Here is a 25,321-nt window from a genome sequence, read left to right as displayed (position 1 = left end):
ATAGGGTAGTAATGAACTAAAAAAAATGTCATGGGAGAGTAATTGTGTACTTTCAACATAAAATTATAGTATTTAATCAACATGTTTAACAGAGTATCAGGCCGTGGTGTAACAAACGTGAGAAAACAATACGTGTCCGCTTGAGTGGCTTCAACATTTAGAGTGTTGGTTGTGTTTGTGTGTGTCAGTTAAATACAGAAATGAACATACAAACACATTAACATTAACCATCCTTTCAGTTCACTTTTTTGCAGACACACAAAGCGCCAGGCCTTTGAGCTCTCTGTGTTGTCATCCCGGCACCTCTGTAGTTTCACTCTGGGCTTCAGAAAGAGAACAATGAGGGGGAGAAAAAACAAGACAACAGAATCTTTTGAAGTCTCCCCTCCCCTGGTGTGTCAAATAACTTTGACAAGGGTGGAGGAGGAGCGTTGATGAGAACAAGAGGAGATGGCTCCTAATTGGCTGCATGAAGAAAGGGAGGACAAGGCCAAGGAGGCTTCCTAATAAACACTCAAGGGTGTGAGTGGCAGCATGCAAGTGTGTGTGTGTATGGTGACAACACACTTCTGGGCAAGTACTCCACACTACACACACCTGTACCCCCTCTTTGCCAACCTGCCAGCTCACGAAAGGCTATCACACCAGCCTTTTGTTATTTTACGTGTGAATCCACACTAATTTTTTGCATTGAGTTCGACCTGCCATTTGACCAACAGCAAGCCATCTTGACAGAGCTGACCTTTTCAGGAAAAGAGAGCTAGAAAGTCCAAATGTAGGGAGCTATCCTAGAGTATTCAGTTGTGATCCACCATTCACTTTTATTTAACCTCCTCTGTCAGAATATAAACAGCTCCTTAAATAGTTTGCAGACTGATGTAAGACAGGAGTCAATGGTTCAAACATCTTTTAAATAAACTGAATGAAAATGTTGTTCTATTAGGATTTGCACTCATAATGCAGCGGTAATGAAGGACAGATTTAGGACAGGAGCAGGATGGGGGATTTGTATAATGGCAGTTACTATATGTGTTGCTCAGAAGAATGCTAGCATTCAGCAACATCTTGCTGAACAACACTGTAATGAGTATGAGATACAGCAGCAACAAAGCTTTTCTTCTACTTTTCTCATACACTGTATGTACAGCAGACAATGCAGGGCTTTAGATGTTCTGGCAATTCTGTCAAACAGAGGATTCTGTCACATCTCAACAACATCAGAACAATATGGGTCATTATGGAAGAAGTTGAGAAATATATGTCACAATAAAAACGCACACACAACTCATTGAGAAAATTCCCAGATGGTGTTTGAGTCTCACTTTTCAACACAACTATTAGAAGCTACGAAGAGTGGAGGATGATATGGACATAAAGAGACATGGAGAAAAAGAGGGGCTGGGAGAGAAAAAGTATATTAGTAAGTCAAGAAAGAAAGGGAGCAGAAAGAGAACAGAAAGAAAATAAAACCGAGTAACAAGAGGAAGTGAAGAGGAAGAAACTGTTAAAAAAGAAAGGAAAGAGAAAGTGAGAAAGACAGAGCTCAAAAAAGGAGAGAAATGATGATGACAAAGACATGGGGAGAGTAGAGAAAGAGAAAGTAGAGAGCAAGCAATGTGCTGCCACTGAGTGAAATGCCACCAGGCCTGTCACATATCTCTACAATATTAATTACATTGTGCCATGCTTCTGAATAATGGAACAGCCCTATTTAACCAGACTGAATTATTTAGCAGTTACTTGGCCTATAGTGTATATAACAAGATCGATAAGCATTGAGTACAGGTAATGAAATTCCAAAGGGAACCTCAAGGAGGAAAGTTGAGTTCACCTGCACTCAGTTAGAGCCCATTCAGATGTGAGTGTGTAAAGGTTATGTTGTGTCTATTTACTGCACTAAGTGTACTTAAGAATATAGTCCCTTGAGAAGCGTGGGTGCTTGTGTCAGCTTGCACTCACAAATGATGTATTTATGCAAATGTTTTAGAGTTCCAAAGTGAAGCCTTTTGTGTGTGTGCAATTCTTAAATAAGATGCAAAAAAGACAAGACAGAATTTGTCTCACTTGTTAATTTTGTAACCAAACCTTGTGTTTGCTCTGATGCTGGATAGTCAGTGGTTACCCGAGTGAGGCACCCATTTAAGGCATTTTATGCTTACAAAGTTCTGTATCGGATGAACTTTAAAGAATATGACACCCACCTGAGGGAAAGTGAATTTCTCAGCAAGACATCTCAACCTTTATTCATCAAAGATTGCTGCCCTCAGAGAAAAGCTATCTTTCTACAGAAACCCCCAGTACACACACTGACACATTGGATGTTGCTGAGCACAACCAAGTCATCCCAAGGACCAGGACAGCGTCCTGCCACAAGTGTCAGAGAGTGTTGCTTAACTTGAACATCTGTGACACACAGTATGATGTCATGTTATCAGGGAAAACCTTGTGTGTGCTGCCACAATGATATGTATAACACTCATTAGTGCATACTTGACATATTCTACAGATACAGTAGAGATATATTTTGATACAAATACTGCTCAGTGGAGAAGTAAGAAAAAAACATTCAGATCAGCCAGTCCCTGTGAAGGAAGTCAGCTCTCCTGGAACATGGTTGAAGCACTGTGTGAACTTTGGTCTCTTGGGTTATATAGCACTGTGCACACACACATGTGAGTGAGTGTCTATGCAATATCTTGAAGTAGCCTGTCTGTGTGTGTACGCGTGTGTACGTGTGTGTACGTGTGTGCGTGTGTGTGTGTGTCCATGGCAACCCTCTTCACAATTAATCAGCCCTGCCACCCCCCCTCCCTGGGAAATAGATGTAAGAAAAAACGTAAAAGACTTAATTCATAAATGAATCACACAGTAAATAATAGGTGTTTGTGTTGCCTGCTACAGTAGACAAGCCTGTGTGTAAGCCAAGGGAGGTGGAAGATTTACTTTCACACGCTGCACATGCTGCATGAGGCAAGACCGCTGAAGACAATAAATATGCATTACTGGTGGCTGGTAGTGAATACAACAGGTGCAAAAGAGCTAAGAATAAGGAAAGAATGGAGGAGATGGATCAGAAGAGGGTAGAAAGGAGGAGGGGTAGGATGCTGAAAGAGAAGGAGACATGAGGGAATCATGAAAGACGTAGGTAGGGAACAAAAAGGACATGAAGCGAATGAGAAGGTGTGCGGAAGCAGAAGGAGAGAAAGTACTATGGTAGTAGAGATGATGAGGTGCGGTGGAGATGAGGAAAAGAAAGGTAGTTGAGCAGAGAGACGACGAAGGGGAGTGAGTAAGACAGCGCGAGAGAGATGTTTTTGTCGGTTCGATATAGCAGCATTTCAAAATATCAGCAGATAAAAAGACTTTGGGTTGATGGTTGTAAATCGCCCTGGAGACGACTAAAAAGCTAATTGCTGTGTTTACACAAATTGTTCTGCTGAAAAAAAACGAGGTATTTATTATTAATTCAAATGTCACAAAAACACATGTTAAAGAGCAGCAGCTTAATTACAAACCTGCAGGATAAAATCAGATAGTCATTATTTTGACCGGCAGAATGCAAACCCTTTAAATCATTCCTTGATTGCATGTAATGACAGCTCAGCAAAGAACTGCACCCCAGCAGAGAAGACTCTTTTTAGTAATGCATTCAGCCTGGACATTCAGGTATTTCTTGTTTAATGTTAGTGCTGTTTAAAAATAAGCAACATAAAGTGTTGAACTGAAGGCAGACAACGCAGCAAGAAGCACAGGCGCCATTGTCACTGTTTTACTTTTTAAACACACTTACTCACAACACATGCTTAACACGCCATGAAACTATGAAATATTCAAACGCAAAGAGAGAGAGAGATAATAACATGCATACAATCTACTTGCTCAAGCATATATATTCTAGTGGCCATGAATCCTTACGGGCACTGAGCCGTAGCCTACAGAGTTATAACACCTCCACATCCTCTCACTCGCTCCCTGTATTTAAATTCTTTCATTGGTTGTCTCTTTCTCGCTCGAACATAATCAGCTGATTCTCAAGCTCAGTTTCTCTCCCAAGTCATCTGGAAAACACACCCATCGCTGAGGTCATTGTCTCTCAATGAATAGCCATTACTTATGGGATAAAACACACTTCAGAACACTGCTTGGAGCTATAACAACCTTGTGTCCGTTAGCTGGCTGCCTTTTGTCGGCATTTAAATTGGTCAAGGTAGAATTCTAATGGAAAGTGGTGAAGCCTGATGCCTGAATAGCTAAAAAGCTATCAGCATGTGGTAATATGCTGTGTTATGCCAAATTATGTACGATCATTTCCTTTTCATTTAAATTATTTGCAATATGCAATAAGTAGATTGGGATGTATATATATGATATTGTCCAAATAAGGAACATACATAATGTGTTAAATACCTGTACAGTACACAAATATAACTTCACAATTTGAAGTGAAAAGAAGAGAAAAGAATACATTAATCCTTCCTTGTCCTCTATTTTCAGTGTCTTATCTGGAATGATGGATGTGCTGTCAGGTTGCTTTTTCATATTGGGTTTAAGCCTCCGGTCACAATCCCTCAGTCTTTTAAACTGTAAATAACCAGATGCCTCCAAAATGTGGTTCTGTAAAACAACCTGTGATATGTTTAAACCCTCAGATGCATTTTAAAGGCTTGTTTTAACACTTTTGACTAATCCTCTCTATTTTCCAATTGTCTTTTAAATGCCCTGTTGTTCGTTTGTGAAGGGGCACACCAACTGAATCAATGCTCTTACATGGTGTAGTTAAATAGTCTTTAACAGAGTCTTTAACTACACCGTCTAGGTTTTGTAACTTTTGTGGTCGGACAGATGCTCTATATCTTGCTATTCCAATTGTATTTTGGGTTCTTTTCACACAAATGCACAAGTGTATCCCTCCTCCCATCAGAGCATGCATTTTCCTCAATGACTTTCATTTCATTACTTGGAATCTATTTAAAGTGTTAATTAGCTGAGATGCTCTGCTGTGGATATCTATATGTTGAATAAGGTCAAGACAACAATGATGAGACCATCAGGAGTCTTTGGGAGCTACTCACAAGTTTAGACTGACAATACAAGCCCCTTTTTTTCCATGGGACAAGTCAATTTATTTTGATTCTAGAATGAATAGTGGCAGAAATGAAAGAAGCAACCTGCACAAAACAGACTTTCTGCCAGTAGTCTGAGTACTGCTCTAACAAGACTGTCCCGACCAGAACAATGGCTGCATTTGAAGTTTGTTTGGACTCTTAATAAAACTCTTGTTATGTTTCGCGGCAGCAAAGGCCATAGTGTCAGCGTTACAGCTTGAGATCCCCAGATCCCCCTTCAATCTGGAGATCTCCTATTACTGATCAGGGCGATCCCTCGTAAATTCTCGTTAACTATTTCATGAAATTCTATGGTAAGTTGCTTCCTAATTGTACACATTTGTTTCTACCTTTTTTGTGTTTTATAGCAAGTAGTCATGATTATTTTGAACCTAAAAGAGAATGAATATGGAACTTACTCTGCCGTATGTGTAAATAAGTTCACAAGTTCAACACCTCAACTTAAAAGGTGATAATATGCCATGGTTGTGTGTCTTTTTTTTCTTCTGCTGTTCCAAAGTGGCCATGATCAGTTGTTGCATGTTTAAGGTTGATTTGGAGCAATTCATATATGGTATTTTAGGAGGGTGCTGGAGGATATGTATTAAATATGTGTGTATGAGTTTGTACTGTGTGTGTGTGCTTGTGCATGTGTGTATAATAGGTTCTGGTTGTACCCCTTTTGGCTTAGCTGAGTGTATAAGCAGTGCACACCGATGAATAATGAGGCTATTACAACCACAGCGCAGACTACAAAGTACCGCCTGCTCTCATTCAATAGTGCATGTGTGTGTGTGTGTGTGTGTGTGTGTGTGTGTGTGTGTGTGTGTGTGTGTGTGTGTGTGTGTGTGTGTGTGTGTGTGTGTGTGTGTGTGTGTGTGTGTGTGTGCTAGTTAGTCAATATGCGTGATGGACCCTCGCTCTATATTTTATTTCTATGAAACACTCCTGCTGGAGCATCACGGAGTTATTCAATATTCAGTTTATGAAATGAGTCCTGTGGAGAATTGGTAAACTTGTGTGTGTGTGTGTGTGTGTGTGTGTGTGTGTGTGTGTGTGTGTGTGTGTGTGTGTGTGTGTGTGTGTGTGTGTGTGTGTGTGTGTGTGTGTGTTTGTGTTCCTTCATTCTAAAAGCCCTTTACTTTAAATTTACTCACAGATACATGCCTCGCCCTTGGCTTTACATTACCTTTCCAGAATACTATTTGGAACGTTGTCCCATAATGTAAAATATCTCCTCCCCGCTGGAGGACCAGCAACAATGCCCCGGTTGAGTCATTTTCTGAAGTGCAGCCGTATCTGTGAGGATGTCCAGACCTATGCCGGTCAAAGTACGGAATATAAATGGTCCTTTCTGGGCTATACTTGGTTAATACATAAAGACACTACTGTCCTTTAGAGTCAAAGAGAATCAGGTGTTGCCATCTGTGGTTATTGAGAAGGCTGCAGCCTTACAGTAGCATCCACATATGCCAATGAGAAATAGAATAAATAATAAGCATGTTTTTGTGAGTCTTTGTGTATGTGTGAAAGAAAAAAACAGAAACAGATTAGAATAAAATACAATACAGTAATTGGTCTGTTGGACATAAATAACCAGGCGGCAACCTCTGGGTCTGAAAAGTGAAGCCAATACGGAAGAGCCTTAAACTTTTTAAATAGCCATCAGGGGGAGACTCCTCCGGTTGCAAAAAGAAGTCAGATTGTATAGGAGTCTATGAGAAAATGACCTTACTTCTCTTCATGTATTGTCTCAGTAAATATTGAAAACATTAGTTTATGGTCTCAACCGCTAGTTTAAAGTCTTCTTAAATACAGCATGATGTTATTTTCGTAAATGATGGTCCCGTTTATGGTCAAATAGACGATAAAGCAGGGTATGCTAATGAATAAGGCTTGACTGAATTTGTTGACAGTTTTTAATCATCAGAAAGGAAAATATGAAGATGAGTCAGAGGGGAAACAAGTCCTTTAAACCTTCCTTGAAAGTGTGCTCAGTGGCATATAAGACAGCCAGGAAGACAGCACAGCTCTCCCTGACCTTGTCACCTACTGCAACTTCTGATAATAGCTGCTCTGTGATCAGTTCCCCTGTGTAAAGACATCTTTGCACCTCCCCGGTGGTTGGCTTTACATCTATTCAAGTTCAGCTCTGAGCAGTGTGAGAAGAAAGTAAAAAAAAACACCCTGACAGACAATTTACTGTGACTGACAGTTGGAGTTTTATTGGTGGGCCACTTGACTTTTCTTTGTCTCTTCAGTTTTATCAGTACTCATATTCTGTTCTTTGTTTCAAACTGCTATTACTGAATCAAAGAGGTGGGGTGTGTGGGCTGCATCCTTTAAATCCTGATGTTAAAGCCCACAACCACACAAGTGGTTTAATTTTCCCTCTGGGCCATAAGCCCGACTGTTCATCCCAAGTGTCCAACATGTAATGAAGTCTCTTCCCATTTACAGCTAAGCTCAAATAAACAATCATGTTGATCACTCAGCATTTGCAATGAGACGACAGGTCGAGAGAGATGATTCACCCACCCTGAGAGAAGATGGGGAAAGCATACAGTACATGCACGCCCGTGTGCTTTTCTGTTTGTGCAGAGTGTGCGGTTGCGAATACGCATAATCAGGTCGAAATGCAAGAGCACAAAGTTGCACAAATTACAAAGATAGAATACATACATACTGTACAAAGCTAGAGTAGGTGGTGAGCAAGTTACATTTTTACTATGGACATGATTCATTAATGCAAGATCAGATATTAACCAGTGATGGAAGACGTGTGATCATTGATTATAACTCTAATTACAGCTGGCAGAAACAGGGAGATAAGAGGCGTAGAAGGAAGGCAAAAGAGAGGGGAAAAGAGGTGTAAAATAAACACACATGTACATAAACACACTCAAGAATGTGCTCGCTTTATTTATCTTACTCAACTGATGTCCACACGCACGCACGCACACACACACACACACACACACACACACACACACACACGGAATGTGATAAAAGATTATCAGAGCGATGTAAATGCTTCAAGTGCAGCTACAAACAGACAAGAGTCCCTGACGCCTCTATGATTGGCATGGTAACAATAAGCTGATAGCATCATGTAATACTGATCTGTGTGAGAGATTTTTGCTTAGAATCATATATTATGTTCAGCTATAAACATTGTTCAAATAACAGGATGTCAGGACACTTTAGCAGGGTGAACTGAAAGTGCTACAATTAAGGAGTATCTAAGATGTAAGGAGGATTTAAATGTAAAAAATGACCAATAATGATAACCCTACCCCCCCCCCCCCACCCCACCCCACCCCCAAACATCTTAAAAGTATTCTCTTTATCAGCGTCAATAAAATACTTCATTTAAAAACCTTCATCAAGCTCAAGGACAACAGCTAAAACCAGAAATGAACCCGGGGTTTGCTCACAAACATCTGAACCAAGCCAAAGTACATTCATCAACACTCTGGCAGGGAGCCGATGCCGTTGCAAAGCGCATTTATATTGCATCAACAATTTTCAATTCAATTTGGCACCAATAAAAAACATATTTTCTTGGGCATGGATTCAAAGCATTCACTGCCAAACAAAAAGCAGCAATTAGAGAAGTGGGCATCTTAAAGGAAGATGAAAGTGCATGAAATCCCCCGGTTACCAATTACAGCATTTATATCTCTTATGGGTGAAGTATTCTCAGTCTGGTCCGGCTTTTCAATAACCCATTACATCGAGCACAGAAAATGTGATGTTTTTATGTAAATCGTTAACATAATGTCTTAAATTCCTATCACATTTCATTCTACTCTAATTTGTTTTATTACTTTTTAAACACAATACTAAAAAAGGTACACTCAGAAATAGACAATTTGTATATCAATTTCTCACCCCATGTTAACTTAAATGCTTTAAGAAAAGGTTTTCTCACATACCTCTACAGTGAACAAAAAGTCAAAAATGTAAGATAAGCGTTGATGGGGGCCATGCTTAACAACAAATATATATATCAAAGTATCTGTTTACACAACTCTTGTAATATAATCTAAGTCTCATTTTTCCAGTCGTATGTTCACTACTTTGCAAACTACGTATCTTTGCTAAAACCTATTTTTTGTCCCTCAATATTTCAAGGCAACACCTAGTGAGTAATTCATATGCAAATGCTAATTTTGTATTCTTGCAGTGTTCCAATTAAGATTTGTTTATTTTAGTTGTTTGCCCCATATGATTATTTATTTATGTGTTTCACATAATACAGAGGATTTGTTAGTGCCTGTGAATCTGTTGTGGCAGGAAACTTTGGACAGCGTTTGGATGGTCTCTCCATCTACAGCAAGCACAGAAGTTCAAATTAAATTCTGTGGATAATTTGTAATATAAAAAAAGTCAAATTTGTTGTATCTTGGCAGGGGGAAAAATAGAAAATCATAGTGCATCACTTCGGACAAACCCACACAAAATGCTGATACCAGATACTGAGCAAACCTAAAGTCTGATTATAAAGTTGAGTTATTATGTTAAACCCAAAAGTCTGATTCAAAGCTGCTGTGTCTCAATGAATTCTCCACACAAAAGACCACGTTGTGAAATAAGGTTTTAATGTGCTCAGCTGAAGCAACCTTCTTCAATGTTCTAATAATAACGTTGTAATGTATATTTACACTACTATGATGTGATTGCCTTTATGTTGACAATTATCTCACACATAAACCGTTTTGTTGATTTGTTCAGTGTAACATTCACGCACAAGATTTATCTATCTCTCTCACATCAGTGTTTTCCATCAACAGCACTTGAGGAGTCCAAGCTGTCCAAAGAGAAAATGGAGTGAATGATGGGTTAATGGTTAATGGTGGCAATGCATGAGCTGCATGCATAGCTCTGCTCTTTGGTGTACTCCAGCCCATTGTTCATTGACGTGCTTGCTAAACACATAGGGGGGTACACTTTGTGTATCAGCTTCACTACTTCTGGTCTATGGATCACGTGAGAACAATCTCCAGGTAAGAAAGTGCACTGACAACCAGTACAACCAGTTCTCCCATGGCGTATCTTATTGTGTCCTTCTTCCTATCCAGCCACCGTAGGAGATGAGAAAAGAGGAGTTGATGCACCATCTGAGTCACATTTAAATTTAAATAGTGCTCTTTTTGTTTTTCTCTTCGTAACTGTAAGATATCTCTTTTGTTTCTGATGTTATTGTAGTGCATGGTGTGTGACAATTGGACAATCACTATGGAAATTCCATTACGGATCCTTGAAATCCTCTTCAAAATTATCCTATGGGAATTGAACTCAAGCTCTATTTTGACTTTGATGAAGAGACAGCTACGGACACACAGAGGCTGTAAATCAATCAATGTGCTCCAGGCTCTTTTTTTCCCCCCGTTGGGAGTTTACTGTCATCAAACTGAGAAGCACAAAGGTTTACTAGGCATTTAAAATATTTACCTGTTTTAAGTTTTCAATATGTTACTATTTACCAGATTCACCTTAATTTGTTATTTGTGAGACTGATTGAAAAGTTACTCTTACTAGCGATCAAGACACACATGCCAAACCTACACCTTGGTGTAGTGTGCATGCTTAACAGGCTTAAAAGCAGAAATAGGATCAACTAAGTGGACTTATTTTTCCCACTGTAGATATTTCTAAAGGCATATCCAGTCCAGTTTGCCAGATGCCCTCAACAACAACATTTCGTCAGATTTTTCAAGTAAAGTTATCAAAAAATATATATTTGGGCTTGAGCAGCTTTACATTTCCCCAAAGTGTATCTTTCTTGCTTTTCATATCTAAAATAGTTGCATATGTACATTACATACTACACTATTCTGTCCCACTGTAAACTCAGTTACACATACCGTAGAGACGATGTAAACAAAACTATATTTCTCTGATGCTTTGCACACTGAGCCCCTCCTGCCTTTGTCTTTGCAAATCTATACTCTCCATTTCTTTCATCCACCCTCATTCCTCCTTCCGTTCCCTCCTTCCTCTGCGGCCCACTTCTGCATAGAGGGAATGGCAGCAGCAGCTTCAATAATTTACTTCCCCTCAGAACAGGTTGTGTTTGCATTGCAGGCTGCTGCAGGCGAGAATAGAGAGGGCGAGGAAGAAAGATTAAAAACAGGGAAGAATGAAGAATGAAGTTGAAATGGATGAAAAATGGTGGAAAAACTAAAGGAGAGAAAGAACACTAGAGAGATATAGTTGTAGAGGGACAAGTCAGCTCTTACTTGTCACATGTGTGAGAGGTGAGAAAGTTGAGAAAGGTGAGAAAGAATAAGATACTGAAAGAGAGAGAGGAGGAACATGAGGAAGTGCAGAAAGGAAAAAGGGAAGAGATGAGCAAAGTAAGACTGAAAAAAGCCAAAGCAGCAGAAAGGCAGCACCTATCACTGACACATTTTCCCTCTGCTTCCTGTCAGTACCTCACAGCTACGCAATAAGTGTGAGAGATCTGTGCCTCCAACTCTGCAAGCTCTTTTAGATCGACAGTGGTGTGTTCGCATGAGTGTTGGAAGCACTTTGCTTTATTGTTTAATCCTTAAACTTGGCTTGTTTGGGAAGACCAATGCCATTCGTCAGGTAGCCCAAAAAAATACTACTAACTCAAAATATACAGTGTAGTTTTACTTTTACTGTTGTGTGTGTATCTGTTGTTTCATAAGGTTTTATTGGTAACATTTATTAACCCTGACTTGTATATCAGCTGCTTATGCTTGAAAATAATTACATGACATGAAAAAATCTTAGTTTTATGATGAAAGTAAGAGCTGAAATGATTAGTCCATTCACTGATTAGTTAATTGACCGAATATGAATCAACCAAATTTGAAGCAATACATAACTCTTTGGACTTGAGTGGTGTTTAAACCATGGCTATGTAATTTCAAAACCTTAACTATTTGTGTATTATTGTCAACATGACAATTAAGGTCCCCTAACCAAATGCGGTCATTTTAACCCAAACAACAATATTTCCCTATTCTAAGAAAGTCATTGTTGTGCCTAAATCTAAACTAAACTAAAAGAAAGCAGTGTCAAGTCCTAAAACATATTGTTCAACAGCAATTTGCAAGTGATTTGCTTTGGGAGGCAAAGATAGATGTTGTCCTGCCTATACGGGTTCATACATATTTAGGGGACTTGTTGATATTAATATATTTTAATCCAACAAACTCAGCCGAAGTTAGTGGAATGGAAACTTAATTTCATTGTCAAATATTTGATTGAAGTCTCTTGTACCTGGCAAAAAAGGTCACACCTTCATTCCCAACTCTCTCTCTCTCCCTCTCCCTTTCTCTCCCCCTCTCCCTTTCTCTCTCTCCCTCTCTCACACTGACTCGTTCTCTGGGTTTCTTTTCTCATTTTCTGAGCCCCATGTTGGTCTAGCGCTCTATCTCTAGGGAAGCCTTCCTTCTTTTAGCTGCTCTGTATCTGGCCCTGCCCTTTTCAATGTCACTCTCGCTGTGTCTCGTTTTTAATATGAGCCGTGCGCTCTGCTCTCCTTTCATAAGCCAGATCCAAGTCATTTCACTGAATGTCCAATTCAGTTAGAATTCATCAGCATCACCTGGATGTTATAATGCCTGAAGTGGAAAGGTGTTATTGTTGATAAATCAACGAGGTGATGAATTTCAGAGAAACAGTTATCATGTCTATTCGGCATGCATAACATTTGAGGATTTGAAATGATCTAGACAAAAATCTGTTTCAAAATGTTATCTTAAAATAAGTACATCACAGCTGTTCAGAAAACCGACAGTGGCTTGTGTCTGCATTATTGCTGTCTGACTGTGAGATCAGCTGACCAATCAGAATATTGCAGAGTCTAACTCTGATTTCTGTGAAAACTGTGTAATTTACCTGATACATTATCTTGCTTAACATCACTTCCTCCTCAAATGAAATATGTGAAATTATTTTCTGTGAGATATTGAGCCACAGGCATCATAGTAAATTGAGTGTGTAATAATATTCTCATATATCCACCTGGAAATAGTAGCACTCATGTGTTTTTCCCCTGTCCTCACTGAACTTGTTTCCTTAATCTGGCTCCAGCGAAAACTCCTATTCACATTTCCACAAATGAATACTTGAATCGCCTCCATCCCTTGAGATTTTGATTAGAAAATACTTGAATTAACTACAGATGATTACAGTTTCCCAACCAGGGGTACATGTGCCCAAGGAAGTTCAAGGACAGATTGAAGCCATGATCAACTAAGCAACATAATGACTGTGATATGGGAAAGAAATATTACAACCATGTATGTTTTTAGGTAAGAAATAAACTCACATTTATGATTACCAACGACCAGCTGCAATAAACCAACGATAGACACAGACTTCCTGTAACACTTTAAATTACAGATGTAACATTGCACTCTTGTAACATTGTTGGAATCATGATGGACAGTTTTTAAGTATCAAAATCGATGCCACAGAACCGGAGATATTGTATTTTATAGTCCATGCATTAACCTGCCACCTACATTACAATGCAACTGCACCAACAACAGCCAGAGCTTTGTGTTTGTTATTACAGCTAATGTAGCCTCAAGTTGCTGGCCTCAAGCAAAAATGAGGAGCGGGCTACAGAGGTCTGAAGAAGTTCACGTCTTTATAACTACAAACCAGATAACACCCACTGAACTTTACATTTTTTTTCATTTTTATACTCCCCAACCACACTGCCTCAAGTGCCGCGGCTCCTCCTAGAGCCACACAATTTTTTTTTTTTATTTCTGCAGTAATTTCTAAGACCTGTACAATCAGTGTAGCTCCAATTGCACAAACAAAACAGTCAGCAAGCGAAAAGAGAAGTCAAAGATTGCTCTAAGCAATCTAGCTTTTTCCACTTTAAGTGGTAGTACAAGGAAAACAAATAAACAAAAAGAGACAAGTTCCAGGATCTATTTGTATGACATTGTTGTAACAATATGCCGTTTCATTTCGCTCATAGTATGAAAAAAAACAACAGAGAGAGCTGTTTTGGATTCACTCTTAAGGAACATTGCAACCACTGGGTCTTAATAAGGATTTTGACAAAAATGTTGTGCTGAATAAACAACAATAACATTGATATGTTCTGAAGCATGATGTTTACATAGAATGTATCAATATAGTTGTTTATTCTAGCTTGTTGTATATATTGTGTATTCTGTACATTCAATTCAGCTACAGAAATTGGTCTTTTCTCAACATGCGCTCTTGTCTGTACTTGTGTTCTCGTGGACTTGTGCAACGTCATAAGACGCAGACCGGGTACTGTTCCAATACAAAAGTCTGCTTCTCGCAACCACGGTCCAAATGCCCAGATGTGACTTGCTCCGCCCATTTTACCGAGGATGCACCGGAGGTGACTTGTCTTTACTTAAGACAGCCAAATATCCCAGAATGCATTTTGCACTTTCAACAGGGAACAATGGCGGAAGAGAAAACACACAAATGAAAGTTGACATTTTTGAAATGCTACTGTTGAGTCAAGGAATGTCATTGTAGAAATTATTTAGGCCAGAAATTAGTTGTTTAAGCATAAAATCTGTGGTCGGTTTGTCAAGATTCAGCCTCCTTCAAAATATGCTCCGACAATTTTGGAGATGTGATGTCCTCTAGCGTGACCAGTAAAACCTTGCTATAACTCATGGTACCTTTTTTATTATTATTCGCTGGCTCTGATGTCTTTGTAGTGGTTAAACATGATATATAATTTGGGTGGATCTAACAAGCAATCTTTGGTCTCAGAGTTTATTATTTGTTCCCAGGTCTATAGTTCTCGCACCTACGCTTAGTCTGATATCGGGTGCGCAGTATGTTCTTTTCTATAGCTAATATTCTAAAATAACATATGGTTTAAAAAACAATCTAATGCACTTTTGTAGAGCTGTGGCGGTGTGTCAGTCAAAAAAGGTGTCATTCACACTCAGCTAGGCTCTGTGCGAGCTGGGCAGCGAGGTTTGCATAAAAATACAGTAAATGTATTTGGATTCGTCTGTAACTGTCAAATTCCCGCCAAGGTTAAAACGTCACTTCTCTTCATCCAACATAACAAGAATTGTATTTAATTCACAACGTAAACAATTGTTACAGTTCAGTTTCCTGTTTGTGTCACCTACCTTTGCCCAAATCAAACCACCTTTCCTCATGATACACCTTTCCCTCTGCTCTCATTTCCTGAGGTGGCTACTAGCCCTGGCTGCCTGCATGCTCCCCACTGTCAGCCCGCCACCCTGCTTCCCAAAGCCTGTCTCCAGCTTTCAATGACAGTGTGCGCTATGTCCTATATATGCAGTAAGTGGAGAGGTGGGTGGATGCTTGCCACCGAATCGCTGGATGATAGCGAGAAGATGACAGGGCTTTGGAGGAGAGGTGCTGGGTGTAAAGAAAAGGAATTTATGGTGAGGTGAGCGGGGGGAAGAACGCAAGGAAGGAAAGTGAGTGTAAGGGATGTATCTGTTGAAAGGCCTTCGATGAAGGGAGAGAATTAGGATGGAATGAGGATGTAACGTACAGAAAGTGTGAATTTTATCCCATTTTGACATGTCAAGGGTAGCTATATGGATGGATGGGAAGGAAAAGAGGATCAGAGAGAAAAGAGAAGGGACAGGAGGAAGATGACAGGAACATCTTTCTTGACAAGTAAAAGTTTAGAAGATGGGTAAAGTCAGAATGAGGCTGGAGGAGGAGGAGAGGCATCAGAAAGTTTAGCTGGTGGCAGGTAAATTGCTACACTGACAACATGTGGGCTTTTAACATATCCGACAGATTATACCCCATCTCCTCTGAGCCAGCTGAGATGCATGGAGAAAGACAGGAACGCGTGAGAGCAGCAAGGTAAAATTTCAAACATTTAAGGTGCCAGAACATTTTTACTGAAACCGTCATGCGCAGGGAAGGAGGCGGGGGGAGAGTAGTTTGTTGCTGAGGGAGAGCAGTTTGAGAGTGAGAACTAGAGAAAGAGAGGGCAAGATCTCCAAGCAGCATGCATCGCTGAATTATTGAGGCTAGACGTGTGTAGGAGCAGAAGATAGATTTCCAGTGTTGATCCCTTCCTGCTGTCAGAAAGTTTAGTTGAACACGACCAACTCCAGCAGTTGTGGTTGTTTTGATGTTGTTCGGGGTTTTCAGAGCACACCGCAGGGAGAGGCAGAGCATATGTGGGCGGAGCAGCCTCAAAAAGTGTGTTTTGAGCAGAGTGTGTGTGCTTCCTGGCACTCTTTAAGTCGGAGCATATCTGTATGATAAGGTTTCCCAGGCAGTCAGTGGCTGTGCAGGTTTCCTATGAAGTGACAGATCAATATATGTCTGTGCGGAAGGTGCGACAGGCGGCGAGAATGGCTGCCTGTATGCATAGCATTATGCACCCTGTGAAACCCCACCATTTGCTCAGTGTGAGTCAACAATAATATAAAGCTCCTTGAGGAGATTCACACATACTGCAAAGACTGGCACAGTGTACTGATGCCAACAGATATGGGCTGCCAATTTTTTCTTAAGATAACCAAACAAAATCCCATTCACCCTTATGTAGTATATTCTAACCCAGCTTCCAAAGAAATACGGTTTTGTACAATTAAGGACACATGTTTGTCAAACAAACTAAAAAAGTGTTCACATGTTTTGCTTATTTTTACTTTACTTGCATGTTTGATCTTCACTTTCCTGAATGATGTATGTGAGTTTGATTGTATTACTTGTCAAATGTATGTAATGTATGCAATGTCCACCATAATGTCTTTTAAAAGCATGAGCATCATTTTGTGACATCACTTATAAGAGTGTGCTGTGGAAACGTGAAGCCTTCAGTGCACAGACACTGAGGATGGATTCTGGATTTGTTTTAAATGAGGCAGGAGGAGTAGGTGTAATTATACAAATTATTTAAAAGGCAATTGAACTTTTTTGCCAAAAAAAACCTTCAGAAACCCTGTGGAAATAACAAAAAAGACACTTTGGCAGACAAATGTAATACTGAAATATAAACTGCACCTATTTTCAACTAATTTGAAAGATGCTTTCATCACATCTAAAATCCAACACAACGGCTTTGAAATTACGTTAAAGACATACCCGAACACATTTCTGAATTTCAAAGTGAAACATTCAAATAAAAAGAACGACTTCAAAGACAGAAATAAGTGCTGACAAAGGACAAGTGAGGTGAAAGAGAAGGCAGTGAAGAAGAGAGAGAGTGACAGTGTCAGAGAAGTGCAGAAGGAGGCAGACGGTCTCTGATGTAAGCCATGTTCTCACCGCTGTTCACAACCGTCCTGTCGTCTTTATGAATAAATTAGATGCCAAATGTTCCCTCCCTCTCATGTCCATGCAAGCAAACGCACACACAGAAACACACACACTCACATATACACGGATACACACACGATGCACCTTATTTGCTCACTCTCAAGACATCGGGATCAGGCCCCATACACACAATTACACTTTTGTTTTAACCCAAACTAAAGCATATCCAAACATTATATTGCCCTGCATTCATAAATTGTTACAAAGACACAATCACCGACAGCTGAGCCACAAAGAGCTTGAAGCTTTATAATGTCTGACAGAGTGACAGGAGTACAGAGGAAACTGGAATTATCGCCTTCTGGTTTTATGCCTCTGCCAACCAGTCTTGTTGCAGTTTACATCCATGTCTATCCAAAATGTCATCGCGACATAATTTTTTACAAATTGACATTTGTGTGAAATTGTCATTAATTGTCATAATCAGCAAGAAAACATTGAGTCATTGATAACGTGTTTTGTGAGGTCACAGTAACGTTCAGCCACCAAAATGTAATCAGTTCATCCTTGAGTCCAGGTGAACGTATGTGTCCGATTTGAAGAAATTCCTCCAGGGTGTTCTTGAGATATCACGTTCATGAGAATAGGATGGGCTAACGCATGTACAACCCGAAAACACGGAGCCATGAACAGTGAAGTCTTACTGACAGTTTTTCCTACTCACAGGGCACCCACGTCATTCTGTTAACGCTCTGGACCACTCTCATCCAAAAAAGTAGGCCCGTATGTTAGTGTGTGTGTGTGTGTGTGTGTGTGTGTGTGTGTGTGTGTGTGTGTGTGTGTGTGTGTGTGTGTGTGTGTGTGTGTGTGTGTGACTAACACTGACTAACATCCAGTACAGAGGGATGAGAGTGGGTGAGAGTGAAGTGATCTATGGGTTCAGCAAAAGGTAAATGCAGTGAGAGATGTTTGTGCACATGCATGTTAATATTGTGCATGTGTGATTGAGCGTGAATGTGATCTGCATGAAGAAGAACATAATCATCCGAGAGAGTGGAATACAAAGAAAGAAAAAAAGAAAGAAAAATGAACAGATAGAGGAGGGTTACGCGACGATCTTTGAGCAAAAAATGATAATAATTCTGCCAACTCTTCAGTACAGATGCAAGCTGCTAGAGCCTGCAGTGATTCTCAACATTTCACTCTTTCTCGACATACCTCTATCTGTGATTTCTTCTCATAACTTAGAAAAAGCAGAAATATCTTCAGGAAGTATAGATAAAAAAATATCCAATCAATCTGTCTATCTGTATTTATTAATACACACTCATTGCATAGTACATTGAATAACTCAAGGTCTAGCCCAGGGGTCGGCAACCCGCGGCTCCGGAGCCGCATGCGGCTCTTTAGCCCGTCTGTTGCGGCTCCCTGAGGCTTTGACAAATAAAAAAAAAATAAAAAAAATAGAAAACTTTTTTTTTTTTTGCCCAGTGGAAAAACTTTCAAAGGGAATTCCTCTTATCTTGGAGTTTTAGGTGATATTGGGTCAGTGAAAATAAAAATAAATGTTTAAATATTTCTTTCACTAAAATGTGCATCACGTCGCTGTCAAGCCTCCGCTCCTGCAGCTGCTACTCGTGATTCAGAGCCCCGCCCTCACGTGCAGATGAGTGCAGAAGAGCGATTCCTCAACTGCTGCAGCAAACTGAGTAAAGTAGATCTACTTTCAGGAAGTGGATCACATCTCCAAACTCCACTACTGCTGCTGGTTCTGTGTCAGCTCATGAGACAGTGAGGCGTCCGTTAGTAAAAACGGATCCGTCCTCCGTTTGCGGTCCTCTAGTGAGGAGGACGCTCAGTGTAAACGTAGCAAAAGATATGCGTTTAAAATGTAAAACTCAGTGAAGAGGACAGGTATTGAACCTGCTACCTTGCAGTTACAGGGCAAACACTCTATCACATGAGCCACAAATATAGATAGTACTGAAGGTCTGCATAGTTGTGTTTTTAATTAACCTTAATGTAGCCGACACATGACTATTTTTTGTTTGATAGTTATGAACAGGTAAAATAGCAATACAATGTAAAAACATGTCTTTATTCTTGTTCTATAATTTCATAAATACAACAAACTATAGTTTTTTGTATATATAATATGACTATATATAAAACTTCAGAAGCTGTGATATCAAATCATTTTTGCGGCTCCAGACAAATTTTTTTTGGTGGAAAAAGGTCAAAATGGCTCTTTGGATACGAAAGGTTGCTGACCCCTGGTCTAGCCATTAGTTCGATCAAATGTTCTCTCCATCTCCCTGACTCTTATGCATTAGGTCTGGTGGAAGGAGCCATCCCCTGCCCACCACATTAACTTGAACTATTTATTTATGTATTAGACAAATGCAGGCAGACAGCTTACACTTGGTGTTATCCTATACATACACATATATTACGTCACATTACTTGCCCGAATGTGCTTTTTAAGGAGATATATTACTATCTCACCTTACTCTGGGACTAGACTGCCCACCTTAACCTGCTGCGTTGTGCCCACCCAGGGCTCAGAGTGTAACTGGTGATAAATTAGACCTCCCAAGACGTTGTCTTAGCACCCTTATCCTTTAGCCCCAGGTAGCAAGGCTAGTGTAAACCACAGTCAACATATCACTTTGGCCATGGGCCTATGGCTCTACTGCTGACCTGTAGGTTAATAGAAATGTTGACAGGCTCTAATATCCAGTCACCCATAAAGGAAAGTAGGAGAGGAGAGGAGGGTAGTGTGGAAGGAGGAGAGGAGGGAATGAAAGAATCAAGGGCAGAAATGTGGCAAAGAATGAGCTGACTAAGCATAAAAATAAAGAGGCTACATAGTGTATTGTGTATATGAATGTTCTCAAGGTATGTCCTTTTTAATATTAAGGCAGCAAGGGCTACACTGCTACACAATAGACCTAGTTAACATGACGAAAAAATGGGAGCAAGACGAGACAATTAAAGCACCACGTGCACTAAAATAATTAGCAGAAGTATGGGATCAGATGAACTGACAGAGATGAGTGGAAACAGACAGAAAGAGAGAGAGAGAGAGAGAGAGAGAGAGAGAGAGAGAGAGAGGGATGATAGACAAAGAGAGAGAGAGCAGACAAATACCACCCCTCCTGTCTAATAGGTAAAGAGGTTTGCATCGAAAATGTTAATTCTTAGTTGTGGTGAATAATGGAAAAGATAAACACTACAAACAATAAAGACACTTGCCAACATCAGCTCTTCCAACCCGTTATCTCCTTTCTGTTCTGTGCAAAGAAAAGCTCCTAATAGTCAACAACACGATCAAGCTTCCTCAAAAGACAAACCATGAGATAATTCCAGTTGGGAAAAAATTGTTTGAGCGCCTCTAACTACATTCCAAGGACTTTAATCACACCAAATAGAGAGGGAAAGGTCATCCAACAATTGTTGACATTACTGTTCACATTCATGAGATGTGTGTGTGTGAGAGAGAGAGAGAGAGAGAGAGAGAGAGAGAGAGAGAGAGAGAGAGAGAGAGAGTGAGAGAGTGCGTGCGTGCGTGCGTGCGCCTTGGAGCACAGTGAACAGAAATAAAGCAAAGAGGTAAAGAGTAGGAGGAGGATAGTAGGTGTCAGATTGTGGGAGGTAAGAGATTATTACCAGCTCTGCCTTAATGCTTCAGTCTCTTTCTATCACCGTCTCCCCTCTCCTCCTCCATTGCCTCAGAGCCACCAATAAATTATGGATGCTTATTAGAAAAGGGCAATATTCAGCATCCAAAATAAACTCAGCATAAAGAGACATAAAAGAGAGAGACGCAAACAAAAAGTGCTGATGTGAAGAGCGGAAGAGTTAAAGTCACAGGGGAGCCAGTCACCAGGCCAGTTAAACCTGGAATGATCTCTTTCTAGGTCACTGGCTTTCAACCCATGTGCCATGGCAAGCAAACAAACAGCAGCAAGTAAAGCGCTACCTTGCGATTATGCTCAAATGTTGGGTGCACACACACACACACACACACACACACACACACACACACACACACACACACACACACACACACACAAGAGAGGGAGCGAGAGAGAAACAGCAAATAAAAAAAATAGCAATGTGTTCCAAGCCCTTCATTCTTCCTTGGGCAACATCTTCAAAGTGATGTTAAATTTGTGCGCAATGTCGGCATATTAAACTTTTTAACTTTCTGCCTCTCTTGTAGTGCTTTGTTCTATTGGCTAGTGGCAAGGCCTCAGCCATCATGCTTGCTGCAAGGGCCTTGCTCAAATACAAAAAATTAAAAACAATGTTAAGCTAAATCATTGATTTAAGTTCATTAAATTTCCTGTTAACAAGCACATAATGAAGCATCATATTGCAGGCTAATGCAGTTTGGATTCCATCTACAGCACAAGCTAATGGTTCTGTGTGACTTTGTCGAGCAATCAATAATTTGGTGTCCCTGTGAACTCTGTTGCCTCGCTGAGTGTGATGTGATGCAGCACCACAAAGATGGAGAAACACTTTTCTGGTACACTTTGTCTGAATTGATGTCGTAACTGCTGAGTCCTTCAGATGATGAGACACATCCTGTCTTAAAATGTTCTGAACCTCCCCTAATCCTTGAGTATGTGGCGAGTCACCGCATGTGGATGCCACATCATGCTTGTAATGCCCTGCATTACAGGATATACAGATTAAATTCAACTTGAAAATGTATATGTATGCAGGGGTGTTTGGAGTGTGGAGATGCATATGAAAAGCTTATTACAAAAAAACTGGAGGAAAGAGGAGCGGCCACCAGTAAAAAGTGCATACTATAACATGATCTTAATAAATGTGCTTAATGTGAAAGAAACATATGGTCTGCAGCTTTTCCTGTCATAAAGCATTGTGTTTCCTTGGTGCACTTGTCTGTCCAATTCCTATTTGAGAGACAGGTGTTACAGGCTTTTTGACAGCCTATCAAAATCCACAGAAGTACAATCAATACTACACTGCTGCAAGAGAAGCAGTAACTGATCCACAAGTCCCTACTGTGCCAGCAAACTGTTGCAGTGGGAAGAAAAGTGTGTCTGCTGCACAAACACATCCACACACACACACACACACACACACACACACACACACACACACACACACACACACACACACACACACACACACACAGGTTTGTGGGCTCACACACTGCATTTGGCACGCAAACTCACATTCACACTCACGAGCACCGACACCTGCACGCAACAGACTCTCAGGCGTGAGCTGACAAAAACGCACGCATCCAAACAGACCCCAGAGAAGGCTACAGTAAATGAAGCTCACAGCCTTCCAAAGCGCTGACATCAATCAGGCACGCTTACACCGTTCGGCTCCCGACGGACAACGAGTCGCATCTGTCTGCTTGAGCAAGTGCTAAACAATTCCAGAGTGAGGGAAACCATTTTATGCATATCTGCATACACAGCGAGCGAGCCAAACTCATTGGCTCTCTTCCCGATCTTCCCGACTCGTGTTCTTCGCTGCAATTGTGCAAATTGTGAAGCTATTTGTTCTTTCTGGAGGACTCTTTTTAATGATGATGATGTACCTATACATGAAACAGTTGTTGCGCAGGTGCGTGCTGCTGAGCAACACCACGCAAGCCACCTGGGAATCTGGGCCTGCGAACGCTGGCCAGCATGATTCCCACAAAGCTTTGGGACTTGTTTTTGTCCCTCAGCAGAGACTGAAAGGTTGCTGTTCATAAGACAAATAACCCATTAAACTGGGAAAAACAAAATATCATTGCAGCCTCTACTATTGGCACTGACTGCATACCTTTCTGCTTCGACCCACTGCTCATTTGTGACAGAGCCCATGAGGCACGGATGCACGCGTTCTTCATAACAATCAGTGTATTACCCTGTAGAAAAGCCCAAACTGTTTCATACAGTTATTGGGGAAGAAATAAATGAGGACAAGAATGCACCAGGGCAAACTGGAGATGTGAGGACAACGTAAGTAGATCAGAAAAGTCACTCCAAGAGGAGGCAACTTGTTTGAAAAAATGAAGACATACTCCTACAAAATGATTGCTAGCAATAAAAGTAACTCTGTAAACCATATATTGTTGTAACCTTTACCAATATATATATGCTCTGTATCAAATATTTTTGAACGGAGTGTAAAAGATTTATGGTAAAGCTGGCTTTATCAAAGCGGGTAAAATAAATGATCCCACATAGGTATATGTGATGTCACTAAAGCATACATTATCTTTTATTGCAAAGCCATGTTTAATGTTTACTCTAAAAATAGAAAGAAAATACCTATTTTGAAAAAAATCTCAGTATAATAAGGCATTGGTATAATTCTTCAACCGGTGGTCAAAACTAAATACATATAGAGAAGTTAGTGAGCAGGATACGACATGGGCCTACATGCTTCAGAAAATGACAGTTTGCCAGCATCCCTCGGTGTGACAGCAGGCTGCGGGATTGCTTATGACAACAGCACTCCATGCTACTAAACAGACCTTGTTTTCAATGGCTGCCACATGCCTTCAAACATCAAAATCAGTATTAAAGCTGACAGATCAGTTTGTGTGTTTGCCTTGCCCAAAGGGACAGGAGGATGCATATCTGGCCTGTAGCTGAAGAAACTGAGCCTCTGTAGTACAAATTGTAGTACAGCAAGACGGTCTTGAGAGAGAACAAATCTCCACTTTATCCTGAAAAGCACAGCACGACTGTTCTGTTTAACCTGACAAAGGCAGCCACGTCTCATCCTCCTGTGAGTGCAGTACGCATGGGGAAATATGGTGGGAAGTTAAATAGTAGCCATTCAGTAATAACCATAAACCTTGATAATTTAAAGTTTGATGGTACTTTGTGTAATAAAGCATAAATTGGTGAGCCTAATGTGGATTTTTGACTTCAAAAAGATGGCAAAAATCAGCATAAAGATGGAATTAGAATGGATTTGCAGTAGGCGGGTTTCCCCACCACTACATTGCTGGATATTTTCCCAGCCACCTCCTGTCCTGCGTCTTCTAAGAAGCAATGTCTCCCTTTCTAGTTAATTTACTGTCAATCTCCCTGAAGTCATTCTCACAGTACTTTAAACGGCAGTTATTATGCTGCCTTCTATTAGCGCATTGCACTAAAACACACACAATATGGGACACAGAGAGGTCCTTAATTAAGGTTATGGACTAATAATTGGAGAAATTACTGTCGCTGCTGCAATGGAGCTCAGTCAGCCTGCACTAATAAAGTATGTATTGATGTGGTAATGGGAATACATTTGTAAATATCAAGTTCTTACCGTAAACTCCTTGGCCCCAGGAAAGAGGATAGACACTAGAAAATAACAAAATCCAGAAAAGCTCCATGTTCAGCTCAGTTCCGTCATAACCTATAAAGAGAGGGACACAGAGAGAGAAAGACTTGACGCTTTGGCAATACTTTCTTTCTTACACTCGTGCCAATAAAGCATATTGAATTAAGAGGTGAAAACAGAGACTTGGAGGGCAACAGCCGGCAGATGTAGCTTTGACAAACAAGAGGCGACAGCTGAGTGATTGTTATCAAAAAAGAAAGAACAGGGACTTTCAATTGCTTTTTTGTGTTCAACTGTGTCTCCTTCAACCCCTTAAGCCGTGGAAATAATATCCCAGAGCAATTTGGCTCCTGGCAGCACAGCCTACATCGTTTTATTCAACTTAAAGGACGAGTAATTCAATCACAAATCGTGGATTATACAAAGTTTACAAGCAGAGCTGTGTGTGAGAGATTTGGAGATTGACAGGATTGTTAAACGTAACTAAACATCCTCTACACGGAAGGGGGTGAGGGGTGGTAGATGTTTTCATGACAGGAGAAGACTAGGGATCAGTCTATTCATAAAGGATTAACTACAACAAGTGGGGTCATGAACATTGACCCCCTAAACAGCTACACATACACACACTGTCT

General features: G+C 40.4%; 1 protein-coding gene across 1 annotated transcript in view; it reads right to left on the bottom strand.

Moving 5' to 3' along the window:
- mdga1 (MAM domain containing glycosylphosphatidylinositol anchor 1) overlaps positions 1 to 24,756 on the bottom strand; it is a 155,449-nt gene extending 130,693 nt beyond the window's left edge. The window contains exon 1 of the mRNA XM_079217279.1: positions 24,672 to 24,756. Within this exon, the coding sequence (XP_079073405.1) occupies positions 24,672 to 24,738 (67 nt within the window). The 5' untranslated portion in view covers positions 24,739 to 24,756. The remainder of the gene's footprint in view (positions 1 to 24,671) is intronic.
- Between the last annotated feature and the right edge of the window lie 565 nt (positions 24,757 to 25,321).

The sequence above is a fragment of the Taurulus bubalis genome (assembly GCF_910589615.1).
Source record: "Taurulus bubalis genome assembly, chromosome: 4".
NCBI classification, from domain to species: Eukaryota; Metazoa; Chordata; class Actinopteri; order Perciformes; family Cottidae; genus Taurulus; species Taurulus bubalis.
This window is presented reverse-complemented; position numbering and strand designations above follow the sequence as displayed.